The following is a 26,949-nucleotide window of genomic DNA, read 5'->3' on the forward strand; positions in this document are numbered from 1 at the left end:
CCAGGATCTCACCACAGGTTTAGGACAAAAAAAGACCAACTCAGAGTAGCTTGAGCGCAACACTGTTAGCCTTAGAGGATACACTTTCTTGTCTTTTTAACGCCCAAGAACAGCTCGACGCCTCCGGCGGGGGCGGCCAGGGGCACCAGACTGCACGTACCACAATGCATCGCGCGGCGATGGTGGCCCAGCCGGCGCGGCACTGGGACCGCGTGGAGCCCTGGGCAGTGTAGTTCATTCGCGGAGAGCCGCCTGGCGTCTGAAGGCGGGGAGGGCGGGCCAGGGGACTACAACTCCCTTAGGGCCCTGCGTCGCCAGCGCTGTGTTGAGGGGACGGGAGGGTGGTGTCCGCGCCTCCCGGCTTGTGACAGCCCCGCTGGCCGCCGATCGTTGGGCCTGAGGCAGCCACAGCGCCGGGGCGACCATGGAACTTGGCATAGCGGGGGTGCAGTGCCGTGCCTGAGGGCAGGCCGGGGCGGTGGCGCCATGGATAGCCGCTGCTATGGGTGCGCGTCCAAGTTCTCTGTCTTCAAGAAAGAGGCAAGTCCGGCTGCGCGGAGTCAGGAGCGGACGGTCCCGCGGGTGCCTCCCCCGCAGTGCGGGCGTCGGAGAAGGGAACCGGGAGCTGCTTCGCCCGGCGCCGAGACACGCTTCCCGGCCGGCATCCTGGCGTTGTTGTCCTTGCTTACTGAGTTCTCGTGGTGCCTAATTCCGATGGGAAATTACTGACACCCCCCCCCCCCATTCCCCCCCCCCCCAAAAAAAAAAAGGTCATTGGATGCCATCCCTCTAATCTAGTATTTTGATATGGTCTCACACAAACATTTCGTTATAGTGTGGGGTGAAGTGGTGACTCAGGTCCCAGAAGTTATATGCTGGTGCTCCAAGGCTCTTGAGTCTCCGTATCTTCAGCAGCAGCTGGTGAAACAGTTCTGTCACAATAAAATCAGCATAACCCCGGCATCATTTTGTGTGTGTCTCGGCACGGGCACTGTGCCAGGCGGAGCAATGCGGGGTGTGTGGCGGCGAGGTGGTGAAGCCCTGTCCAGCCCCTCTCTCGTGTCTCTGCAGTGTGGCTGCAAGAACTGCGGACGCTCCTTCTGCTCGGGCTGCCGGAGCTTCAGTGCTGTTGTTCCCCGCTGTGGAAACACTCAGCAGAAGGTGTGCAAGCAATGCCATGGAAAACTAACTGGGTAAGACGGGAGTGTTTCTTCAACCAAAGACAGTTTCCTGCTTTTTTTCCTTCAGTTTACATTCCATGTGGTGTTGCAGATTTCTGCAGGAGAGCTCTGCCTTCCATATGTGCATGGATGCTGCCTGTACCCCGGAATTTCAAGACAGGACATCTCTGGACTTGTTGTTGTATGAGCTGTGCAGTCCTAAAAAAGGGATCAGGTTTTGTGCTTGTTCTCTGTGGTTGACAAAGTTGTTTGAAAGCATCAGGTTTAAGTCTTCATGGGTGAACACTGAATTCCAGTGGACAGCTTAACTGGATGGACTGAGGTTAAGCCGCACTGTGTTTTTGCCCAGAAACCCACACCCCTTTAACAGTTCTGGCAGTCTTCTCAGATGTGTATCGTTGAGTAGCCTGACAATCTGATGTTCAAAATTTTTGATTTTAAAAGAAAACAAAGTTATTTGCAAACATAACCAGTAGACCTCCTGTTGAAAACAAAACATGTAATTCGGTAGCAGCAGGATTATACATTTGAACAAGCAACACAAGAACACAGGTTTACAACAGAATCCTTCTGTCAACCAATTCTTCTGTGTCCTTTTTCTCTTGCATTTTTCCTTTCTTTTCCTCGCTTTTCTCCTATAGCAAGTAATTTTCACCAGCAAGGGAGGAATTTTCTAGCTCTACAGGTGTCTAAAGGAGAAGAACCTCCGTAGTGAAGGTCTTCATCTTCATGGGCTGCTAAAAACAGTAAAAGACAGTATTCAGTCTTTTCAGTTTTGAAATTTTCTGATTTCCCTTCACAACTTCAAAGCCTTTAAGAAAACAGGGCCACCAGTCTTGATGTTTATTCTGGGTCTTTTTTTCTTATAATTTTAATATCAGCACTAGAGAGGTACAGCAGAAGTACAATCTTCCCTGACTGGATAGCAGGTAGATTATAGAATCACAGAATGGCCTGGATTGGAAGGGATATTAATGATCATCTGTTTCTAGCCCCTGTGCTGTGGGCAGGGACACCTGTCCCTAGACCAGACTGCTCAGAGCTCCATCCAACCTGGCCTTGAACACTTCCAGGGATGGGGCATCCACAGCTTCTCTGGGTAACCTGTTCCAATGTTTCACCACTCTCCGAGTAAAGAATTTTTTTTCTAATATCTAATCTAAACATGCATTCTTCCCATTTAAAACCATCTCCCTTGTCCCATCACTATGTGCCCTTCTAAGAAAGTCCTTCTCCATCATTCCTGAAAGTATTCTTCAGGTACTGGAAGGCTGCAGTTAGGTCACCCTGTAGCCATCTCTTTTCCAGGCTGAATAATCCCAATTCTGTCAGCCTTTCCTTGTAGGAGAGGTGCTTCATCTCTTTAATCAATTTGGTGGCCTCCTCTGGACTTGCTCCAACAGGTTCATGTCCCTTCTGTGCTGAGGACCCCCGAGCTGGATGCAGCACTGCAGGTGGGGTCCCATGACTGAGGAGCAGAGGGGCAGAATTCCCCCCCCCCCCCACCCCCTTGCCCTGCTGCCCACGCTGCTTTGGATACAGCCCAGGACACCGTTGGCTTTCTGGGCTGTGAGCGCACATTGCTGGGTCATGTCCAGCCTCTCATCCACCAGACTCCCAGGTCCTTTTTGCAGAGCTGCTCTTGATCTGTTTGTCCCCCAGCCTGTGTCAATACCAGGAGTTGCCCCAACCCAAGTGCAGCGCTTTGCACTTTGTCTTGTTTAACTTCATGAGATTCCCAAGGGCCCACTTCTTGAGCTTGTCCAGGTACCTCTGGATGGCATCCTGCCCTGCAGGTAATACACGTAGGCTGCAGTTCTGTAAGCTGCATGTGGTGTTGTTGTTCATGCAAATAGCTTTCAGACTTGAAGCCTTAGAACTTTGGGAAATGTTCTAACAATGTTGCATTCAGGCATTACTATATGGGCCTTAGCTGTGATTTCTAAAAACAAATAAAATATGCTGACTAACTTACGTAAGTGTCTAGTTTAGTCCCTCAGCCTGCACACAGCAAAGTAGAAGGGTTATACATATTTGTGGTGTGCAGTGTTCAGGTGTTCTGGAAGATGTTATATAAGAACTTTTGTAACGCTTTGTTTTACTTGTACGTTATATAATTCTGTGTTTGTTGCATGCCCCAGCTCCTTCCTGTCCTGCTGCATGGAAACTAATTACACTGGGAGTCTTACAAATGTACTCCCTCCCTGCTCTCTGAACTGGGAGGTGCAGGCTGTGGGAGGCAAGGGTGTTTCAGCCCCACCTCCTTTAGATCACTGGTGACCGTATTAAATCACATTCTGTCCAGCTGCAAAACAACTGGACCAAAGGACACAGATGAAGGCTCCCACTGTCCTGGGCAACTGTATTATCTTAATCCCTTGCATAAGGTGATTCCTCTCAGTATTAATGAGGTTAAGAAAGGGGCTGTACCAAGAGGTCAAGAAACGGCTATTGATTCCTCTTGGGTTGAGAGGCTAGATGATTGTCAAGTATTGTCAGTATGTTGAGTTCAGAGAAATCATTTTTGTCTTTCAGAGAAGGATCTCAAAGCAGTTCAGCAAAATGGTCACCACCAGAAAACTACAAAAAGTGAGTTGCACTTGTCAAGCAGTTCTTTACTGCAGACAAGCCTTTTAGACCCTCCTCTTCCCCTATGGACACCAGTGAAAATGGGGGTTGTGGTATGGGTATTTGCTTGTTCAGAGTTAGATTAAGGATGGAGCTTTTGTTTTGCTGTTTAGGTTGTTAGTTTGCTGGAGGTGTGGGAGGTGTGCTCTTTTGAATAGACTCCTGAACAGCCACCTGCCTGCAATTATCTGTGGGTGATCAGAGTTGGCTTGGAAACAGAAACCTTGAGGTGAAATGTCCCTTGTCTCCTGGGAAGCACTGCCAGGTGTGCTGTTCTTGCAAGCTAAGATTTTCCTTACTCTTAGGAGTACTTTATTGTGCTGATATTGGAGAGGGTGGTTTCATTTCTGTTCTGCACTGGCATTCTTCAGATAGCCTGCTGGGTTCACAGCGGGTGTTTTCTTATCTCCAGGTTAAAACCGTTGTTCTCAATTGTCACGTACTTTTTCCATTCTTGTCACAGGCGTGTAGCAGCTTTTGAGGCTAAACAAAACCAGCTGAAAGACCAACAGAAGGCAGCTGCAAAACCCCCAGGTCAAGCAGGCTGCAGATACCAGGGGCTCTCAAAAGAGGACAGAGCTATTGCAGAGAGACTGGAGAGGCTCAGGGAGGAAAGGAAACCAAGTGAGTTTTAGAGAATCCCATAAATACCTTGGGTGGGAACACTTCTATTTGCGAAACAAGGAATCTAGAGGGAGAGGGAAGGAGGCAAGTGCTGGACTTTAAGAGGCTGTGATGTTAGGGGGGTGAAGGCTTAAAATAGGACAGAGCATCCAAGTTCTACAGTCACAATGGCCAACTTCTACAATGATTTTAGCTCAATGTTCCAGTTTCCTTTTGCTTCTAGGGGGTTCTCTTGAAATTACTACTTAGTTTTGGAGCAGTGTCTTACCTATAAAATCACTTTCTCATTTTCCATTTTTTGGGGTAGAAACTTGTGTCAAACCTGTTCGGAGTAGAATGAAACGAGTCTTTAGCCAAACTATTTTGAAGAAGGTTTCCTGTGAGTCATTGTCTTGGGCAACAGCCGTTCCAATCTCTGTAGGACTACGTTCTGACCAGCCTTGTCTCACAGAGAAGGAAAAGGATTTTCATCCCAGTCCACAGTTGTCAGGTTCTGGGACTGCTTTGAGGTGCTTGCATGAGAATAAACTATTTTAAATGTTATATGTGGTCTCTAAAAGAAAAAGAACACTCTTCAGAGTGTTACCTGGTTATCATAGAAACACTGAGTCCAACTGTTAACCCAGCACTGCCAAGTCCACCACCCATATCCCAAAGTGCCCCATCTACACATCTTTTGAATACCTCCAAGGATGGTAACTCAGCCACTTGCCTGGGCAGTCTTTTCCAGTGCTTGATGACCCTTTCTGTGAAGCAGTTTTTCCTAATATCCAGTCTAAACTTCCCTGGGATGACTTGCAGCCATTGCCTCTTGTCCATTATGTGGCAGGGGAGGGGTTCAGTCTGATAAGGCTGGGATTGCGTTAGGAGATGTGGGACCAGTGGACTGAACTGCCTAAAAGACACTCATTTCTCTGCTGGTCCCTAGAATCCCAAGTCAGCTGATTTCCAGATGACATCACCCTAATACTTATGTTATGGCTAGGAGATAAACTGTGAAGGAGGCAAGAACTTGGAAGAAAGGGGTAGCAGTTAGCATCAGAGTAGTCTTTGAGTCACTGCAGTATGACCCCTCATTCACGTCAGGGATGGGTGAGGTTTTTGCTCAGGTGTTCAGAGTCTGATTCTGGAAAGAAATACAGTTTTAAGGAAAAAAACATGTAGCTTTTAATTTTCAGTAACAGAATAATCTCCTGCCTTGGGTTATTGTCAATTGCAGAGTCCATCCCTACTCAGGCTGAGATTGAAGCAAGGCTGGCAGCCCTGAAGGAGGATGGCCGAGGACCTGTTCCATCCACACAGGAAATGGAGGACCGGTTGGCTGTCCTGCAGGGGAGAGATCCTCCTTCCCAAGCTCCCAGACCTGTAAGCTCCCTCAGCTATTTAGTCAGCAATTTATTCTGAGCTGACACAGTAACTGGTGTCACAGCATGCTAACCATTCTTCCTTCTTCAGCTTTTTTGTGTCCAGGTAGCTTCCTTCAGGAATCTCTGTGTCCTGATTGTGTCATTGCTCCAGAAGCAAATCACCAGCCTTTACCAGTTCACTGCTTCAATTTGAATGCAACTTGTTCCTTTATGCCAAATGTAGTTTGTGTGTATATTTTTAACAATAGATGCTAAGGTTTTTTACTCTCAGCTCATTTATGTACCTGTGTGGTCAAAGTTTTTCAGAGCTGTTTGTGTTGGAGGCTTATCAGCCCTACCTTCTAATTACATCTTCTAGTTGTTACTGCATACCACCTGGGCAGAATCCTGTTAATTTTTCCAGAAATGGAAGCCCAGCATGATTTGTCTGAGGTTGCAAAGGAATCAGTTGGATATATGCCTTGAAAGCCTATAGGAATAATCTTGTCCCCCAAGATACCATTTCCTTATGGTTCTTTCAGCTGCATGCCCAGCTGTTATCATAGGTCTCTGTGGGGCTGCTGGCTGGCACTGTTGAGAATGGCACTTTGTTTACACTGAGGTAGTGGCAGAGCTGGGAGCTGGGACCCACCAGCATGTATTCCTACACATTCAGCACCCCTTTGCCTTGTTTGGGTGACTGCTCTTAGAGCTGTGTGCATGCAGCACCGCTGAAAATGAAACCCTTATGAATCTTACACCACATAACTGTAAACTGAGATTCTCAATGTCAGTGGAGGCATCTTTGTATGCTGCCCCCATCTAGGGTGATCTTGGTTGCCAAAATTCTCCTTTGTTTGAGTATGCCACTTTCCTCTCATTTCCTTTTTCCCACACTCCCCTGGTTTCTTAGGCACACCAACCTCCCGATACCCGAAGTCTGGTCCAGCAGACAGATGACCTGTTAACTCAACTGTCTGAGGAGATTGCCATTGATGAGCATTACAGACCAAGAGTTCAGCCTCAAGGTATCTGTTTTGGCTTCTAAAGACCTGTTTATGGCTGATAGTGCGTGTGCTATGCTGAGAAGGGAATTTGTGCCTCCCTGTGTAACTTACAGTGTCCCGTTTGTTTCCCCTTATAATCCCCCACACTGACCAAGAGCAGCCATCTGGCTCCACACTGGGTCTCGGTGTTTTTGCTTGGTGATGGTTCCTTCTTGTCAGGGTTGTATTATTCAGATTCTCTGTTTCTCTAAAGTGGCTCTTCCCTGGGGAGGAGCTGCTGCTACTCCTAATGCACCTGTGCACTGTTAGAAAATATCAGAATCTGGCATACCATTATCTTGCTGGCTGCATTGCTTTTTCTGTAATCTCACTGTAGGCCACAGATTAGCTCATTTTCTTCTTTTTATGTACAGTGAAGATCCTACTGGCATGCCTCTTCCTCTTGTTATCCAGTTCTGTGGAGAGCAGCAAGCTGCTCTCATAGCATTATTTGTCATGTTTTCTGTGCCCAAGGAACATTGCTGCTGAGTCACCAGTGTGTTCTGTGTGTCTGTCTGCAGCTGTTAATAGCCAAAGCTTGAATGATCTCAATCGGGAAAGTGAAGATTGTGTTTGCCCTGCAAATCTGGACCCAAAACAGCTAGAGGAAGAGAAGAATAAACTTCTGGCAGAGGCTGCTGCTGAGCTGCGGGAAGAGAACACTAGGCAGGAAAAGATCCTACAGGTTGCCAAGAGACTGGCAGCACTCAAAGGCGAGGACCCAGAGAAAGGTGGGTAGCAGATGAGAATACAGTGCCAAGAGAGGAGTAAAGTTGCTATGACAGAGTAAATTCTTTATTAGTCTTTATCTATTTAATTCCTCCATTCTGCAAGAAACAGACTGAGATTTGGTTCTGTCTGCAAAGTTGTACAGGTTGGTGTGTAATGAAATCAATATGAAAGATCTAAGTTGTGGGCAAAGGCTGGGACTGTAAGGTCAGACTGCTTTATCTTGCACCCTTCTTTGGGATAATTCTAGCTCTCTGGTGAGGTTAACAAAACTTTTAAAACCAAAACTCTGGTTTTGGTGGGGATCTTCTTCTCTCTTCCAAGTATTATAAAATAAACAGTGACGTCCTTTTTGGGGAATCTGCACCTTGAAAGGTCAGAGCCAGAATGCCACAGCCAGCTCACACCACAAAGAATTGTCTCTGGTACACTAGTGGGCACAAGGCTTGAGGCAGGTGTGAGTTACAGTCTCACATTTCTTACTCCTACAGTTACACTGGAAACCTATAAGCTCCCTGACAGTGATGAGGAAGTGGCTGAGGAGGAAGCCATTTGCAGAGTGCTGAAACAGGTCAGAAGTGGCAGCTGTGCCCTTGTTTTTCTTCCTCTTGGTTATCCCTCTTGTGTGTATTACCTGGTGAGTGTAAAAAGGATGTGTTTCTGTTCCTGGAAGAGTTTCATTCCTTATTTTCCTAGTGCTTTTCCAATACTAGCTCCCAAGGGCTATTCAACTATTTGACAGGCAATTGACAACAATACTTCTAGTCTGTCACATTGTCTTTCCCATTCATGCTTAGTGTCTCTTGTGGTCTGCATGTGTCTCCTGTGTAACCACACTTTGCTGGTACTTCCTCACTTCTTGTTCTGTGTTTTCCTCCAGCCAGTTAGAACATGGATGATGAGATGTGTGCTGTGTAGCTCAGCTTACGCCTACATTTCTCCCTAAAATGTCTCTGAATTGTCTTGCAGGCAGACCTGAGCTTAAGTTTGTCTGATATGTCACTTGTGTATGATTAGCGTGATGATGAGGGTGTGCTAGCTGCACTGCAAAGCAGAGTGTGTGAGCTGCAGGCCCCTGCTGCTGCTGCTGCAGACTGTCCACAATGGACACACAGTGTTGCAAGTGCAGAGCAAGCTTACATCTTTCTGGGTAACACCAGCTGCATTCAGACTTGTCATCTCCTGTTACTGCATGAGAGCAACAAATGCAGGAGGTTTAGGGCCTAGAATGAGGCTCCCAGCTGTGCTTGAAACAAGAGACTTCTTGCTTTGTGTTGTTACCAGCTCACAGAGGAGGCAGCCCTGGATGAAGCAAGTGGATTCAACATTCCCCCAGATCAGACCACCCAACCAGGACCCTCACAACAGAATCTGTGTAAGAAAGCAAAGCAAAAGGTCAGTGAACTGGTCAGGATCTCTTGAACTGATGTCTCAAATGTTCCAGGGTGTCAGGAGAGTACAGTTCTGCAGCAAAAGTCTGTTATATCGTAGGCTTGATGCAGAAAAAAAAAAAAAATAACCAACCAGTTTCTCCAGAGCAAACAATCCAAGCAGCTTCTGCAAGGCTGACCAGCTCTGAGCTCAGCTGTGAATCATCCTTGCATTTATAAAAGGAATTGTTCCTTGGAATACGATTCCTTTTAGGCTGGCTTTGTGTTGAACGTTACAATGTCATGTAAACCAAGAGAAGTTGGTAGACACCTCACAATATGAATATTAGAGAATTATACATATGTTTATATGTGTTATTAGATCAACAACGCCGTACAATCTGAACCAGAGTAAATGGGAGGTCTACCAGTGCTTTCAGCATATGCAGAATAGAACCTCTAGACAGTACTCTACTGTTTGTGTTCTCATGTAATATCAGAGGAGGGAATTAGTAGGATATCCTATGCTCAGAGTGGATTCTGGCCTACTATGGAAATATATACGTGATCTCTAATGTATATTACAAGAATTAAATGCACCTGTGACTCACAGGCACCTGTCAGGCCTGCTCCCAGTGGAAGAAATTATATAATTGTAAGCATTATCAAAAACATTCATCTCAGGTATGACACCTTGCATTTCTGGGATTACTGATGCAAAAGATAGTGTTAGGAAAAGATTGTGTCAGGAGGCTGCCTTTGCCAGTGTCTGGGCACTATGTCACAGTGTGTTTTCAGTTCCACAAGAGTTCTCTGTAAGGGAGAAGGAGACCATAGTTGACTCTATGGATATATTTAAATTATGATTTCAGAAGATCTTTTTGTCCCAGCCTCAGGTACAAATGAATAGTAGGGGCCTTTTGAAAAAGCAGTTCCATTGTCCCACAGCTTTCTTTCTACAACAGGGAGAAAACAACCACCTCCACATTCCTTTCCCTTCCCACACAGCTCCTTTCAGCAAAACCGTTTGATCTCTTGCTTTTGCAGCAGGAATTGTTTGTCACATGGTATTGTTGTGGTGCCTGCCAGAATATCTGGGCTTTGTGCCCTCAACACAGCACACACAATAGGTGTACGTCACTGCAGACTCTAAATGTGGCTGAATACCTGTTTACGTTCCAAGCAACAGAATCAAACCCAAATTCTAGCAAGTACCTTGGGTTTTTATTTAACTATCTAGATGCATATGGAGCCTGTCCCTGTGCTCTGGGCAAGTTCATCTCACAGACCTAGGATCAACAGACAGGAAACTGTGGGCCATGGCACAGGTCACTGTGGCCATCATGCATTACAGTTAAAGTCCTTTATTTTCTGTGCTGGGGTTTGAACTCTCTATCTCTTGTTTTCTATGTGAATTAGAGCCACATTCCAGCCACCACAGCTCTTGCAAGGGTAGATGATAGTGATGAGGATGAGTTACCCTGGTGCTGCATCTGCAACGAAGATGCCACCTTGCGCTGCCATGGCTGTGACGGGGACCTCTACTGCCAGCGCTGTTTTTGGTGAGTCTTGCAATTCCTCTGGGTCTGAGAGGTGGGTCAAAGGTAACCTTGGCCCCTTTGTATGTTTTTCTCATTGGGCAGAAAAACAGGCAGTAGGAGGCAAGATTTGAGGAATCCAGATTTGGGCTGAATGCTAGTTGTTAGAGAAATACTTTGTGTGATCAGTAGTTGTCCCAGGCTTCAGGGACTAAACTGATCCTAGGCAGAAATGCTTCAGTGGATGTTTGGACACATTGTCTGAATGTCCTCTGGAGCAGCTGATGTGCTTCATTACGTGGGATGGGATAAATGAGACCATTGTTCAGTGACTCCTATGGCTTGTTAATGCCTTTGATGGATGACCTGGGCTGGATTCCCTTAAAGAGGGAGATCAGATAGCATGAATTCCTGAGGGTTTTCTTAGGTTGAGACTTTGCAATCCTAAACCATATTAAAAAATACTTGTTTGAAATACATATGTGTGAGCTTTTTTTCACCAGTCAGGCCTTGCAGCAGCTGTAGTCTTGGTTCTTAAACATGTGTAGCTTGATTTTTGGCAAAATTTTCATGTCTCAGATTTGGAGGGTTAATTCCTTTGAATACAAAGCTATTTCTAACAGGTTGTGTGGCTTCTCTTTTTTCATGCCTCAAAAGTATCGCATAGTTGGCTCAGTTCTCAGATTAGTGCTGGATGACATTAAGACAGCAGGTTCCTAAAAATGTGGTTGGGATAACAAGAGATGCTTTTGTGCATGTTCTCTCATTTCCTGCAAGCGTATTTATAGGGAAATGCAAACGCAGTGGGGGGAACCATATGAAAATGTTCAGAAAACACATGACTGACAGTGTTGGACTAGTAAAAACAAAGCACACAAACAAAAGTATCTGACAGCAAACATCAGTAAAAGTAGATTTAACAGTCTGGCAGGTAAATGTATCAGCCACACACTGTGGATGCAGGCTTGTATCCTACTCAACACTGCCTGCTCCTGAATGTGGGTAAGACAGCTGCCAATACACTGCATTATTTTCAGTTATTTTCCAGAGTTTTCTGGAGGAGACTGTCATTTTGTCTGTTGTCACAGTTGCTAATGTCCCTAGAATCACAGACACAGTGCTGAAAATGAGCTATTACTTACATGAATCTCTTCAAGAGGGAAAGAAACAGAAGGACCTGTTGTCATTTTCAAATCCAGCTGACAAGGATGAGCAGACGTTCCCATAAAGCACCTCAGAAATTTCTGTTACAAGCAAATATCTTAAGTAGTTAGTCCACATGGCTGCCAGTCAGATCCTCACAGCCAACCCTTGGGATAAGTTTCTGGTTAAGGGCTGCAGTGAGATATCTTGTGCAGTGGCTTAGGGTGAGTTCTTGGCCTGGGTATTTACTTCTGACTGCACTTTGTATTTGCTTCTTAGGGAAGGCCATGAGGAGTTTGACCTGAAGGACCACCACACCTCCCGCTATCATCTTCCTTGCAAACAGAAGTGATCGCACTCTTCATGGGCAGAAAAGGAGCTGGAGAATGGAAAAACAGAGGAGCGGGCCAGATGGAAGAATCCAAGTGGATTTGCGGTGAAAACGGGTGATGTTTTGGACAGTTAAAGGATGTGCTGTAATCTGAGAGAGGCTTGGAGGGCGTGTGACTTTGTCTTCACAAATACACCTGAGAAGTGCAGGGTTTGCTGTGCATGCTTGGGGATAAATGAGGACTTGATGTGAGGAGGTGGATACAAGTCCATAAATACAGGTGGTAAAGCAATGTGGGTCACAGTAAAAGATGTGTGTTTAAGGCAGTACTGACTGCCTGATAAATAACTTCCTGTTTTTACTAACAGCTTATACACTGGTTCAACAGGCAGCAAAGCACTTCGCACTGAGAAAAATGCATTGTGATCACTTGTGTGATGAGAACTTTAAAGCATAATAAAAGTTATCTACAGAGGCCTGTGGTTAAAGTCTCCTGAATATGCCTGATAGCCCTTTACAAAATGTTGCTTTCTTATGATGGTATGTTAGTCCTAGTGTCAAGTGGCTTAGGGAAAGAAATGAAGAATAGTGAAGTCATCAAAAATGTTTCTGTGGCATGACTGGAAAAGATGCAGGGCAGTGTTGCTCACTTGAAAGAAAGGATCCTTTGAAAAGGTAATCTGCTACCGATGCAGTGTTGTGGCCTGCAGTGGCTGTGCCAAGGTCACATCATCTGTAAGAGCAACATGCTAGTCTGAAAGAGTTGTGTGTTAGTCTGAAAGCAGGATCTGACTTTGTTTATTATTTGGTCCCCTGGTAGGGTAAAGATGTTACCTGTGTGATGCTCTTTCTCTGGTTATGAGAGAAGCTCAGTCGCATATGTCCATATCCCTCCTGGGAGACAATCCAGATGCAAATGGTGCTTGCCAGTGCCCAGAACACCCAGAACTGCTTCAAATACCCAACTAAATTGGCTGTAAACAGACTATTATTCCATCAGGATGAGCCCTTTCCAAATAATGTGACTCCTGAGAGGGCTCTCTAAGGTTGACAAATTCCAATTGCAACAAAATAAAGGATTTGCCCTTGTCAGGGAATTTCCAGTGAATCTTGCCTGTCTGGTTTGACACCGCCACTCCCAGCTGTCTGCCTTGCCCCCGTGCTTAAGGTCAGTGCCTCGGAGGTGAAGTGATGAAACACTGCACCTCTGGTCAGAGGACAGCAAATGAATTAAACCACTCTTGAAGGTGGGTTTCTGCTAACGTCCTGCTCTGGATCAGGCTCTTCAACAGAAACTTGATTCAAACAATGTAGAATAGTAATACCTTAGGTTAACACACTAAAAATGGCAAGTGTATCCAGCAGTGCCGTCCAAACCTTTTCTTAGGAAGGGGTGGCAAAACCCGACTTATATGAAGGATCTTCTTTCTCCTGGCAGCCCTTGTTTCACCAGTGCCTTCCTCCTTGGGACAGGTAGATGGGAAAACTACTTAAGTTATTCTGATGCGAATACACAAAATTTAAGCTACAGCCCTGAGGAGCTTGCAGTCTTAAAAATGAAAACAAAATGCTGTTCTTTCTTTGTTATCATAGGAGTGACACCTTTTCATTGCTATTTGACATGGGTGATTAGTCTGATAGTAAGACAGTCCAGTTCTGTCTGAGGTTAAATCCTTCATGTTTTACAGATACAGGGGAAGGTGCAACTATCTCTTCTTATTTCTTTCCTGAACTGATCTGCTCCTTTGGGCTTCAGCCTGTGTCTTCTCCAAGCAGATAGTAGTAATTTTATTACTTGATTTACAGCTGTGGTTTTTTTTAAGATCTTAGGATGAGCTGGTATGATACTTGTCACATTTTGAATGCTTCATCAGCCATGACAAAACTTTGAGCTCCTTTGCAGTTAGGCAGCCTCTATCTTGTAAGCCCTGCCCTGTTCACAGTAGTAATGGAGCAGGTTGCAGCCGGAAGCAATTTATTTAGATTTCCAGGTTGGTTTCTGTGGGGCCATCCCAAGGAATCCAGAAATGCACCCAACCCATTACCTGAAATAGAACTTAGTCATACATGGAAGAGTCTCTTCAGTCATACAGACACCTGCTGCTGCTTTCCCTGCACCACTAATGGACACTTTTTGTGGCTGCTGCACTTTCTGCATGTAATGGGCCATTTTAGTAGTAGCCCAATCACTTTCCCCTGAAAAGACATTCCCACTGTAGCTGGCTTAGTTAACTCCATGTAGGAGGGGCAGAGGGGTATCCAGATGGGCTGTCTGCAGGAAGCACACCTAGCTGAATCTGTGTTGTGAAAGAGGAATGCTGCATGACCCTCAAGTGGGCAGTGCACTGTCAGCTGTGTTGCTTACTCCCTATCCTTGTCTTTGAAAAGGTGCTGGTAAACAGATACTGGTAATCAAACAATTCCTGACAGGCCAGATCAACTTCAGTCATAGCTGTTCAAGGACAGACAACAGCTTGGCATCTTTCAGAAAGAGATTCAACTTGTTTGCTTTTGTCTTTGTAGCAAGTCACGAGGGAAAATGAGATTTTCTTTCCATCTCAAAATGTTTTGTACCTGAATTATCAAATGTAGCCTCCACTCCAACAGGAATTCAAACTAGAAAAGCTCATGAATTTTCATACATTGAGTTATCTTGGTATAATCAAGAAGGCAAAGTTCCTTTCAAGCAACATTCTTAGATAGTATCTACATACTTATGCTAGTGGTGGTGCTGAGAAACACCAAAGTTAACTGGAAGATGTTTGTAAGAAATTTTTCAAGCACTGATTTTAATCTATCCTTGTGATCTAGAGTGAGAACAGCCAAAATGTAAGTCAAACCAAGTATGATTTACTACCGTTTAAAAACGAAACAAAAAGAAGTTACTCTGATTGCCTTATATTGCTTTTCTTTTGCACCAGTGAGCTGAGAAATCATCTACCACTGGCCACGTGTTGCCTTGCTCCCCTGATCTCACTGTGCTCAGTTGAAGTGCTCTCACATATCAATGCATCAGAATTCCTTATGTACCAGAACCAGCTGCACACGATAGGGTTTGCAGCTTACTCCTTTCCTACTGCTTGCAGAATAAGCATAAAGACAACTTCAGTCAAGTGGAGTTTTCAGATCCTGCTTTGTCTTTGGTTCTAACAATATCTACAGATATTAAGGTACAGACAAAAATTCTTTTTACATCACTCTATATTGATGAAATACAGAACAATGCCCAAGGGGGAGAAAATATTTCTCTTGGACCAGAGGAGATGCATGTCTTTGTGCTACTGCAGCTCAGCAGAATGAAACAAAGCCTGTTGGTGGAGTATGTAAGTAACCTGAACTCCTGTACTACTGTGCTGTAGCTAATTGCATCTCTAGTTTAGGGCATTCTGCTCATGGCCTGTTCACCTAGATCTTCCACCTGAACTTCTGTTTGATCCCAGTCTGTTTTTAACAGTGCTTAGAGGTTTTTGTCAATATGCTACTCTCCTTTCTCAGGGGGTGTGTTACATGAATCTTAGTGAGTGTCATCCATAAGCAATGCCAGATCTGCAACCATTGAAGCTCTAGATTTAATTTTTTTGTTGTTACTTTACTTATAAAGCTGAGATTTCATGGGTAGGCATGTCCCACTAGCCCCTTTTTAAGCCAAAAATGTCACATTCCCAGGACTCCCATAGCTAGATATTGGACCTGATAAAGACAAACCATTTAGTGGGTGAGGCTTAGAACATCTTGGAGCAGCCTTAGAACAAGACATGAAGTCCATGGCTTGTCAACTTTCAGTCAGATACAACAACAGCACATGAAAGGAAACAGGCTCATACATCACAGTTGTTACAGCAGCTTGGATTTTGTCCCCTCAGAGGACACAACCCAGTTTGTTCACTGACACCTGGAAAATAGGAGGGAAGAACAAGATAATAGTCATTACTCTGCTACTGATAAAGATGGAAAGACTAACGCATTTAAGATATTACTGGTCCAGCCCAAGAATTCTTGTTTGTCTTTGTTAGCTAACCTGCATGTCTCTCTGGTTCCATAGTTGGTCCCTTCTGCCCTGGCTCACCAAACAAACAAAAGATGTACTCAAAAGCTGGCCTTGAACATTCTGCTCCATAGGAGCCCCTCTGGATGTGACTCAGACTCATCTCTGGTGTTTGTGTGGCAGGCATCAGCATGGGGACAGGGCATAATGTGAGAGTGCTCTGCCTAAGCAATCAGCCTCCGTTTGCTGTCTTATTTCCTAGTCACATGTGTCAAGTTACTGACTTGCTGAGACCCTGGATGTAGTTTCCTCTGTATTTTTCCAGGCAAACATTAGTTGTAGCCAGAAGAGTTTGTACAGCAAGGTACTGTGCCCTACTTCACTGCTCATTTGTGAGACCTACCTGTCTGCAGAAACTCACTCTGAGATGCCCCCTGAAGGGAATTTGGGAGCAGGTATTTTTTACTTCAGTTTTTCTTTCGTATCTAAAGAGAGAGCAAGAGCAAGCAGTGCATGGCCAGTTTTCTCTGTTTTAATATAAAATAAGTCTTTTTCCAACATAATTTTAGACTAGGAGAAAAGTCATTCCCAGACCTTGTTCCTTTAGAAAAGGCATCTAAATCTTAAGTCTTAAATTCCACAAAAAGGAAAAAAAAAAATTAGCCATTAGCCTTAGCAGCTTTTTCACAAATTTCCCCTCAGGTAGACCAGGTGCACTCAAAAATTTTCCTTCCATCCTATCATATATTCTCTGTCCAATCTTCATAAACAACAGAGGCTTAATAAAACTTACAAAGTATGTGCAATGCTGTAGAGTCAGGTACAGCAGTAACAGGCAGGAGATCACAGTTGGGTCCAAGCCAGACTGAAATGAGGTGCAGCTTAAAGGTGGCTGATTTTCCATGCTGATGAATGAGTGATAACCAATGCCTTGTTTTCCTTGCAGTGGACGAAGAAACGAAGTCTTGATGAGCTCCTGAGAATTGTATTCAGTGCTCCTTAGCCTGCATGGAAATTCCTAGAAGAATCTAAAGGAGAGGGACATCTTGTCCTGTTTCTCATGTTAACACACTCTTTAAGAATCAGAAAAATCAGCAACAGTCTAGCTCCCTGCTGTGTGTGTAGATCCGGAAGGAGTGGAGACTTCAAACCACTGGTACAAAGTTCACAAACTTGGTGTCGTTTCTCAATAATAATAAGTCCTAAACATATTCAGAAGTTCTGTTGCTGATCCTGGTTTTTGTGAGGAAGATACATGTTTCCTTTTAACCAAAGCTGGGTGTTCCGTGTAAGCAAGGTCATTTCTTCTGAGGATTGGTGACTCTCCGGAGACCTCTCAATCGACTGAGCAATTCCGTAATGAAGTCCTGTGATAAGAATTGGTTGAAGAAGGATGTTGTACTAATTCCAGAGCTTACCAGCCCAAAGAGTATTATGGTGTTCCCATCATTCCCACATTCGCCCTCGCATTGAGCAGAAACCAGAATTTTGACATATATTGAGCAAACCTATCTTTTAGCTTAGGAAAGGAGACCTTGTGGTGGATGAGAAGGGTCTAAAAGCTCCTCTACTTCCCTTCCCCTGTCTCCCTTTGGAACAGCCATGTTTGCTTTCTCCTCAGGAGCTAGCCTGACCCACTTCATCCCAGATACCTGCATTTCCCACCATGAAATGACCTCAGGATGCTGTTGTTCTCTTTTAGGTTCCACTGCTTCCTGTTGCCACCATAACCTCCTGCCCACTTCTGCTGCCCTCCCAATCTAGGGCAAAGCAAGCTATCCCTCTTGTTGAACCAGTCAAGCTCCATGTTGTGAATTGCAAACAATCCTGGAGCTGTGCCAGTTCTACAAGGAAGTGGCTGGCAGAGAAGAGGTGGAGCAAAACATGTAGGACTAATGATAATGTTGAGCAGGGGTTGAGGAGAGGCAGAGCAGATAGATGAGCAGTTAAGGGAGACAAACCCTGACTACTTTGCTGACACAGCCAAGGACTATGAACTAAACTGGCCTATCTGGTTGTTCCAAGCAGAAGACAATGTAACTAGTGCAAACTTTACCCTCTGCATAGCAAGTAACATCACCATAAAGAAGAGTGCAGCATTTCTTACCCAAAGATACAGCTACATGTTCTAGTAATTAGGCACTGGAAGTATTGCAGCTTGCTACCATTTGTGCTGTATGGAAGCCTAGCGTCCTCACTTGGGTGATCAGAGGTTGCTACAACATGCTCTGGAAGTAAATGCCTAGGATCATACACTTCTTTTCAGTCCTACCAGTTTCTTGTCTGCTTTCTGCAATTAGATTGCTGTGATCTTTCAAGGGGACTGGATTCACCCCGGGGTGAAAGTACGTGTTTTTGCCAATGGGGCAGCAGTATCTGTATTCAGCAGGTACTGTGCTGTCCACAAGACACTTTCATGGCTTATGACTTAGCAAAGCAAACTCTCTTCAGTTATCACTCTGGGAATGTGGGATTCTTGCCTCAGATTTGACATTCAGACACTGAAAACTACTTCATATTGCCAGCTTTGCTGAAATCCCTGCTAGGAGAGTATCTGTGATGATTGCTACCATACAGTTTAATTTCAGTTAATTAATTAATAAATTCAGATATTAATTGTGATTCAGTGATTCAATTTCAGTCATGCATTCATCTCATTTTCTGTACGTTCATCCCTGCACAGCCACATCGGCTCAATAATGTGGAGTCTGATGGATGATGTGCAAGAAAAATGTTCACATGCAGTGCATGTGGCTGAAGCAGTGATGGGGATTACATTTTGCACAGGTGTGCAGTGCAGCAAAGGCAGTCCCTGTTTGGTGCATGCACACAGTATTGCCTCCAATTGTCTGGACATTGTGGGATTCCACTGTCTAATTCAAAGTCAAAACTTGTTAAGTTACATGGGGGAAAAAAAATCCATGTGTAAAACTACCCTAAATGGCCACTGCTCAGCAGTTATCTGCCCAGTCCAACCTAAGGGCCATCCTACATTCTTATCCTCATAACCCTAGAGTGTTTTAAGCTAAGAATGCATTTAGTTAACAGTGTAAAAAATGGTTATGAAAGCTATGTCACTGGCTATGGCTTTTCTACACTGAGGATCAAATAGCAACTCAGACTGATCAGCTTAGGATGTCCAAAACATGGAAAAAACTTCCACTATTTGTGAAGCGTAATTCCTTATTTGTTCCAGTGCTCTGCCTTCAGCTCATCCATGTGCATTTATATGTAATTTTACAATCACAGGTTAAAGTGGCAAACACCTCCCATTATGATTAAACAAATCTGCAGCATGGTAGAGTCTTGGCTACTCAGCCAAGCAGCAGCAAAGACACTGTAAAAAATAGTATAACATGTTTACATATAAATTTATATGGTGCTTCACTCACCTCTGTGGGGCTGGAGCACTCATGGAGGATTTCCTAAAAAAACAAGGAGTTGTCATTTTAGTATTTTATGCATTGATCTAATTCTCCCCTCCCTACAAAAAGGAAGGCACAAGAAAGCATCACGTAACACTACAAACACCTATTCTCTATCCCACGTGCCACTAGTCTTTATGAAGAAAACTTCACTTCACTAAGTCACCAAATCCCTCTATCTGACCTGTAGTTTTAATTTCTGTTCTTCATTAGGGACCTCCAGGAGATCTTCAAGATCAATTTGTGGTTCAGGAGCTGCTGCCTCTGTTTCCTCCCTTAGCTAAAAAGGAAAAAAACCACCAGAGTTAATTAACCTTCAAACTTCTAAGAACTCTAGAAGCCATCTTTAAAGAACTAAGCAACTGAGTTACAGTAAAACTATGCTGCAAAGTTGAGGTCAAGATATAAATCATCTCAAAAAAGGGAGGTTCTTATAACGAGGGCACAGCTTCCAGCCCCTTTGTGGTGTCACTTGCAGCCACGCATCCTGATGTACACATTCTTCATCTTTTCCAACCACTACACTGCTCAGGGATCATCACCCATCATTGGAAGACCATTTCAAGGATATCAAACTGCAGTGCCATCTACACCAGCCTGTGACACCCTTCCTCTATGGAGTACACCAAACAGAACTCCAACAGGCTTAATCTAAGAGAGGCATAAGTAATAGAAGGAGATTTTAGGTTTTTATGCTAATTGCACTCACCTACTTTGTATTTTTACTAAGGCTTTTTGCAGTAATGGAGAGAAAAATAATTATGCTGTTGGAAGACCTAACAATATTTTGCCAGCTTTCTCCAATAGACAGGAGAGGAATATTCTAGTCTCCTTCAATGTGAGAGGGATGCCAAGTTTTGGTGACTGGAGTAATAATCTTGTAGTGCATGGGGGTGTTAGTGGGAAACATTTGTAAACTTGATCACAGACACATTTTAGCTTCACAAATCTTTTCAGGGAAAGCAGCCCTGTGTTTTTCTAGTGTATTTGCAAAATGAATCTTATACAGCACAACACCAGTGATATTTTGGCATAGTAATCAGTAGAATAAGGATACTGGGTGAACAGCACAGTACCTGATTGCCAGGTTCTGTGTATGTGTATGTAAAACATTAAACAATAAAGGCAATACTTACTGGAGAAAAAGAAACTTTTCCTGAGTAGTCACTGATACCATGTCACAGAGGATGTAGAAAGCCTTTGCTTAGCTTTGATACACAGCAGACTTAAGAATAAATAATAAACCTTAGTTAAATATATTTCACTGTGACCCATACAGTATTTCTTCTTAAAAGTAATAGTTTTCATGTGACTTTTTAGAAAACAGGTGTTGATCCAGTCTGACTTTGTCACTGGTTAAGAAGCTAAGTAGGCTGGGAGGGCAAGATAGGTTAGAAAATCGCTGTGGTTTTTAGTCCTAGTGTTGATTCCATATTCAAGGAATCATCTTGAAAATCAGAGTCTTAGTTTTGTTGCAAAAAAGCCTCATGACAGTAAACATCATAGCATTCCCTGTATCAGGAGGTAATGTTTTAACTAACCTTGCTGGCATTTGAATCTCTGGAAGACACCCAGGAACATTGCGCTGCCAAGGGCAGGTGGAGCAAAGCAAGAAGTGACAGAGACAATTGTAATGGAAGTTGATGGATACAAGGAAGCCCACAGAAGCAGGGCAACTAAATAGGGTTGCCACAATACACAGAGGAGAGTAGGATGACCTGCTGGACATCTCTGTCATTACAAGTAATTTACTGTGGCACATGTATGTATTTGAAGAGATTCTGTTAAGAGTCTTTGACCTGGCACAGCATTATGTTATGTAGTTCCTTGTAGCAAATCTCTTGTGCTGGCCTGAATACATCAGGAAGCAGGGAAATCTGTTGTGCTGAAGAGATACTGGCAAGGGCAATCCACTGGCAATTTGTTCCTGTAAGGGCATGGCTGGGTTTCTCACTTATGCCTGCTGGGATTTTGCAGTAGGGAAAAAGAATCCCCTTTGGGCAGCTACTCTGATGACAGTTAACACCTCTTAATTCTCTGGAAAACAGAAGTGATAACATAAACTGACTTGTTTTTCTGCCAACTTTACAAGTGTAAAGGTCTATCTCTGTACACTTCAGCAAGTAAAAGTAGCACATGGAGAACCCCATTTGGGTCATGTTACTGGTCATACCAAGTGCTTTTTGTCTGTCTCAGAAAAAAAAATACCAAAAATTTAACTCTTTAAAACTGCAGTAATTCTCCAAAGGGCAAGATGTTCTGTTAATCAAAGCAGCAGCCATTCTCCTTGCTTATGTCTAGCAAACCTCAGCAGTCAGGAAAAAGACTCTCTGAACTGAGCTACAAACTTCAGGGACAGTCCCTTAAACACCAGTGCAGGCATGGTTGGGAAGCAGTATTGTCACTGCCACTCTTTTGAACAGCCTTCACTCACCAGGACTACCAAGCTAGCACTTTGTAGACACACTGAATTTTGCCTGTCTGACTGGGTCTGCTGATAATTTCTGCTCCCATATGCAGAATTTTTCATAATGCATTATCAAGAGCCCTAAGATACAGCTGAGAATTTATTACTGTCATTTTAATAAGCTATAGAAAACAACTGGAAGTTCACAACTAACTTGATGAGATTAGTCATTTTTACTAAGCAAGCTATGTTTGGGAAATCTGAAAAAGTTAGTTAGTAGAACAGAAGCAGTAATTATACTCATTTTCAGAGGAGCTATGCATTTGCAGCAGAAGAAAGGACCTTTTTCTCCATATTTGTTTTCTGCCTGTTCTTTGAATAAGGCATAAATTAAAACAGAAAATAACTGGTTTTGTCTCCTGACATGGCATGTAAATCTTGCACATTCCCACAAATATCAAATAGGATACCGTCACACAGAAAATAATTATAATAATGAAAACCAACAAAAATAATAAGGACAGACTTAGAAGTAGTTCCTGAAGTCTGGGTCTTCAGCTATGGAGGTGACATGGTTCTATAGCTCTCAGGCCCAGAAAATCAGCCTGGGCGGGCAAAAATTTCTCTGTACCATCATGGCAAGTAGCATGAAACCCACCATTCCTGGCCTGTTCTAACATGTCCACTTCACTGTTGATTGCAATTTGAAACTGCTGATGCTCAGAGCGGAAGACACTAAGCAATCATCAGCTCCTATTTCCTTGTATCTCAAAAGGGTGCTTAACACTGCACTGGGCTGCAAATACAGAATACAGGACAGAAAGGGCCTGGCAGTTCATTTAGTCCATCTCCATCCAGGATATAAATAAGAGGTTTTACACAATTTGTTAAACCCATCTGTGTCATCTGTTGAAGATGGAGATTCTCTGTGTGTCAAGAAAGCTGTGTTCTTTTACTGTCTCAGCCACTGCCCTAGAGAGAAAAGCAAAACCCTCAATCAAGCTATTTAGATGGGTTTAAGATCATGATGTACAATGGAGGAAAGCCTTTCATCTTTTACTGTACCACACTCCAAAGGATTACCTCAAACAGAAAAGCACTATTGCTTCTGAAAGCACTTAGCATAAGTCGCATGCATCTAAGGACAATGTATGAATAGAAGCGACAGTACAGGGTTAAAATTTCAATATACCCAGGCAGTGCTGGAATTTGAATGTCACTAACCCAGCGAAAAAATGCAACAGCTGAAGCAAAGACCTGTACCATTCAGGCGCTGGATGTGGGGCACTCCTGGAGCTTTCCTAATAGGACAGCTTTCAGGCAGGCAGGAAGAATTTGGGAGGGACTCTTCCTGGTACAAAGAGAAGCTCAGGCAAGGGAGACAGTTCTGAGGATTGTTGGAGATGACGGCATAAAATCTTTACAACATTCTTTCCTGTTGCCAGTAGTGTGTCCAGACTCTGCAGTTACAGACACAGCACATTCCGAAATGTCTCATTCAAACAGCAAGTAGGGCCTCACTGTTGTGTCAAAAAGGAACAGGGATACTCTGATCACTCTAACCCAGCTAGCTTGGATACTGCTCACTGCAAAGCCACTCACCACATGGAGTTCAGCAACAAGAACCGTCCCCAGGTTTATACACCTCTCTAGGTTGTGCTACTCATGCTGAGCAATAGCTACACCCCCTGAGTGGGTGCAGCACCAGGTAGTTCAAAGCCAGTTAGATTGCATCAGTGCAAGCTTCCCTGCCTGCCAACACACCAGTCAGAGTGCTGCAGAGGGGGCATGGAGATACCTACTGGTAGCTGAAGACAAGGAACTATTTCCAGTGAGACAGAGGAAGCAAACCTCTGTGCCAGCACACAGGGCCTCTAGATCCATTCACCTGACAAGCAAGTGGCTGATTTGCCCCAGCTACTCACCCGGCACTGGTACAGCTCCTGCAGCTGGGCGTTGATCCATTCCTCCAGGTCTAGCCAGCGCTGTAGGTCTTTGCGGTTGTACTTTATGGTCAGCTTGCCCAGTTTCCTGTGTGGTGATTCCTCCCCAGGTTTCTCTGGCGTCTGGAAAGTCACCCGGGGCAGTGCACTGGAGTTGCTGGCCATCCTCACCACCTCCTCTGACAGCAGGAACTTGCCTTTCTCTGGGCTCCCTCACACCTTTTCTGTCTCCTTTAACCAAAGCCTCTCTGCAACCAGTGTCTCCCAGCTCAAGCTAGTTGCAGGCACCAAAAGTGGGAGGCATTGGTGATCCTAGGGAGACAGTTAGGGATGGCCACAGGGCTGGGGTAGCAGCCAGGCTCTGCAGACAGAGTTACAGCTGCAGACTCTTGGGTTTCACCATCAGATGTGCTGACAGGAGCAGGGAGGCAGGCAGAGTTGTTGTAATAACATCTGTTGTTAAAAGAAGCCAAGTGAACCAGGGAATTGATGAACCATGTTTGTTAATATTTAACACAAGTCAGCTCTAAGAGGTGGGGAAGAAGGAGGTTTTAAATTACTGTTTTCCTACAGGCATAACTTACATGCATGTGCAATTCCAGAGGGCTGGTCCATACATAATGCATTGAATCCTGCTGCAGTTCATAGTCAGTAAACTGCCTGCAGCTACAGAGTTTTGCTCCCTTTGAGATGGTATATTTGGCATTTTCCAGCTAAAGCACTAGACCTAGTATAGATAAGAAGTGGTCTGGAATCAGGCAGCTTATTCATTATTTTACAGCAGTAGGTCAGGAAATGACACTGCAACCCAAAGCTGGGCTCAGCAGTTCCATTTTTTGTTCTATATTCTCTAAGGTAATTCCAGCTCTCTCAAAAATTTCTTAAAAATCCCAGTGACATGAATTTGAAATTATTTGAGCAAGGAAATTCTGGGATAAAACCCCCCATCTGTTCTAATATTAAGAAAAATAGTACAGTATTTGATGTGATGGCACTGCAGGGGAAGACCTCACTAGGGATATAGCACCATCTTCCCACAGAAGAGTATTCATGGTAAACAGGTTCACCTGCTGAGGCATCACAAGTGGCTATCAGACCATATATTATCAATGCCTGGTTCACAGTTCCTTCCCAGCTGGTTAAAGGTCTGCAGTATTATTGGCCCATACCATTTAAAAGGATATGTGTGAGAGGTGCACACTGCTGTTCTGTTCAGAGGAACAGAAACCAGGCTGGCAGTGATTACAGGGTGCCAGGACACTGGGACACCTGTGTCCCTCCAGATACTGTCACACCTCTTTATTTAGCTGTTCTCAGAGCCCTCCAGCAGCCTGCCCAGGGAGCTGCCCCACCACATGGACAAAGCAACTGAGACCCTCCATCCTGGAGCAGATCAAACACCTCCAGTCTCATGATACATGGGGAAAAAGTAAGTAAGCCTCTGCTGCCAGAAGCCAAGGTATTTCCAGTTTGGAGGCCAAGACTTAGATAAGCCTAACAAAAAGCCACTAACCCTTCTCCCACTGAAAGGTGCTTCCAGGCAGCATGAAGCAGTCTGCAGAGGGGCCAGTCTCCCAGACACAGTTCTGTCCCCAGCGGGATGGTGGTACAGCCAGCCAGCAAAATCTTGTACACAAGGGGATAGAAAAAAGAGCAGGGCAATTACAGACCTTCTTTTCATTCTTAATGTGAGAAAAAAAAAAAAAAAAAGAAAAAACCAAAACAAAACAATCCTTTTCAGATGGGAAATTCTGCAATTTGATTTCACATACATGAAGAATAAAGTATTAAAGTACACCTGAAACTGATACTATTTCCTCTGCTTTTCTGACAGCCTAAACTTCTGTTCAGAAGACAACTGTTAGCTATTTAATTTTAGCAGCTTTACCCATTTTTCCTCACTGATTGGCTGTATAACCCCTCTAATCCCACGCCTAAAACTTCCTTATTTGGATCAAAGTTACACAGAAAAATCGGTGTTGAGAGGCTCATAGCATACTTAGTGAGTGCAGATTCTTCAGAGATTATTAATAGTGGAAACCTTGTAAAACCCATTGAAGAATTTATAATGCCTTTACAACTATTGACTTTTCAAAGGTTAATGTGGCCTAAAATGGGTAGATATTCACAAGGTAAGTTTGGACCAAAGGACACTCATTCAGGTGATAAATTCCTGTCTCGAAATAGAAGTGGTCTATTTTGGTGTTCAAGGACTGACATATTTGAAAGGAGAAAAGAGGGGGGAAACTGTACTTCTTCGGTCCCAGGAATCTCCAGAGAGGCTGGCATTAAGAGCAGAGAAAGAGGATCAGACTTAAAGGAGAAGCTACTTGTTATCCCTGAGTAACTCCAAATATCTGCAGCGGCTGCAGGGCTGGCGGGGAAGCTCCTTTCTTCCATCCCCTGAGCTAACTCCGGTGCTCTTGGGCAGTTTAATTAATCTCTACATGAAAGGTGGGGTTTGCCCTGTTAATATTCTGCCAGCATGGTTGAATTTATGAAGCAGAGGATCCAGAAGTCACAGGAAAGCTGTGAAAATGAGGAAAAGGGGAACATAAGCTACTCCAGTGGCTCTTCAAATAGCTTGAACCACTGTTGAGTTGTAACCTCGCTTGAGCTGAGATGCCACATCTGAAAAAGTCCACAGGCCTGTTGTATGAGTAACAAACTCACTCCAAAGCCTGTACTCTATCAACAAAGTAACAAACAAGGGGCACAAGCCCTCCTGCTGCTCCATCAGTGCCATCCTACAGCTGAACAAGACGTTCAGATGATAATGTCAGAGATCCTCTCAGGAAAGCTGTAATCCAAAATGAGCCAGATTACAGGATGTTCATCATACTGTTTTGGTTTATTTCAGTTTAGTCATGAATTTGCTGTAATAAGAAGGTGGCAATATAGAAACAAAAGTTTACTGATAAAGTAGGCCTCCTCCAGTAATAAACTGTTTTAATCTATGATTAAAGCAAGAAGAGGAAGCAAAACCAGTGCAAGATCAGTCCTTGAGGGTGTGGTAGAAGTTCCTTCAGGCACAGGACTGGGTGCCTCATTCAAGGTGGGGGATATTGTCCCCTTGAATGAGGCAGCATCTCCTATGGGTGCACCAGCCACCTGCCAGGGCTGGTAAATGCCAGCTGCCACCAAAAAAGAAGCAGCTTACAGACTTCCTTCACAGTGCCACACCCCATCCAGTCCTTTGCTTGCATCACAGCAGATTCACGTGGCCAAAGGGACAGAAAGATATTCACCATTT

The 26,949-nt window shown here is 44.2% G+C and overlaps 2 protein-coding genes across 5 annotated transcripts; one reads left to right on the forward strand and one right to left on the reverse strand.

Annotated features, from left to right (window-relative positions):
- The first annotated feature begins 340 nt into the window (after positions 1–340).
- On the forward strand, positions 341–12,411 carry ZFYVE19 (zinc finger FYVE-type containing 19). 3 transcript variants are annotated; one of them, XM_066188046.1, is made up of 11 exons: positions 341–540; positions 1,072–1,193; positions 3,717–3,770; positions 4,273–4,433; positions 5,653–5,798; positions 6,693–6,807; positions 7,347–7,556; positions 8,046–8,125; positions 8,839–8,949; positions 10,344–10,486; positions 11,885–12,411. In XM_066188046.1, the coding sequence occupies exons 1-11, from the start codon at positions 487–489 to the stop codon at positions 11,955–11,957; spliced, it is 1,269 nt and encodes a 422-aa protein (XP_066044143.1). In that variant the 5' UTR covers positions 341–486; the 3' UTR covers positions 11,958–12,411. The 3 variants fall into 3 exon arrangements, with proteins under 3 accessions (XP_066044143.1, XP_066044145.1, XP_066044144.1); XM_066188048.1 differs by lacking the exon at positions 341–540 and adding an exon at positions 777–972; XM_066188047.1 differs by lacking the exons at positions 341–540; positions 1,072–1,193 and adding an exon at positions 3,487–3,568.
- A 4,032-nt stretch (positions 12,412–16,443) lies between these two features.
- PPP1R14D (protein phosphatase 1 regulatory inhibitor subunit 14D) lies at positions 16,444–24,757 on the reverse strand. Of its 2 annotated transcripts, XM_066188050.1 has the most exons (6): positions 24,710–24,757; positions 24,281–24,423; positions 23,679–24,149; positions 19,531–19,626; positions 19,314–19,346; positions 16,444–17,288 (listed from the first exon to the last, which is right to left on the reverse strand). In XM_066188050.1, the coding sequence occupies exons 3-6, from the start codon at positions 23,859–23,861 to the stop codon at positions 17,220–17,222; spliced, it is 381 nt and encodes a 126-aa protein (XP_066044147.1). In that variant the 5' UTR covers positions 23,862–24,149; positions 24,281–24,423; positions 24,710–24,757; the 3' UTR covers positions 16,444–17,219. The 2 variants fall into 2 exon arrangements, with proteins under 2 accessions (XP_066044147.1, XP_066044146.1); XM_066188049.1 differs by having other exon boundaries at positions 24,281–24,749.
- Positions 24,758–26,949: the final 2,192 nt, after the last annotated feature.

Source organism: Chamaea fasciata, unplaced genomic scaffold, assembly GCF_029207755.1.
Source record: "Chamaea fasciata isolate MVZ Bird 193981 ecotype frontalis unplaced genomic scaffold, bChaFas1.0.hap1 SCAF_7, whole genome shotgun sequence".
Taxonomy (NCBI): domain Eukaryota; kingdom Metazoa; phylum Chordata; class Aves; order Passeriformes; family Sylviidae; genus Chamaea; species Chamaea fasciata.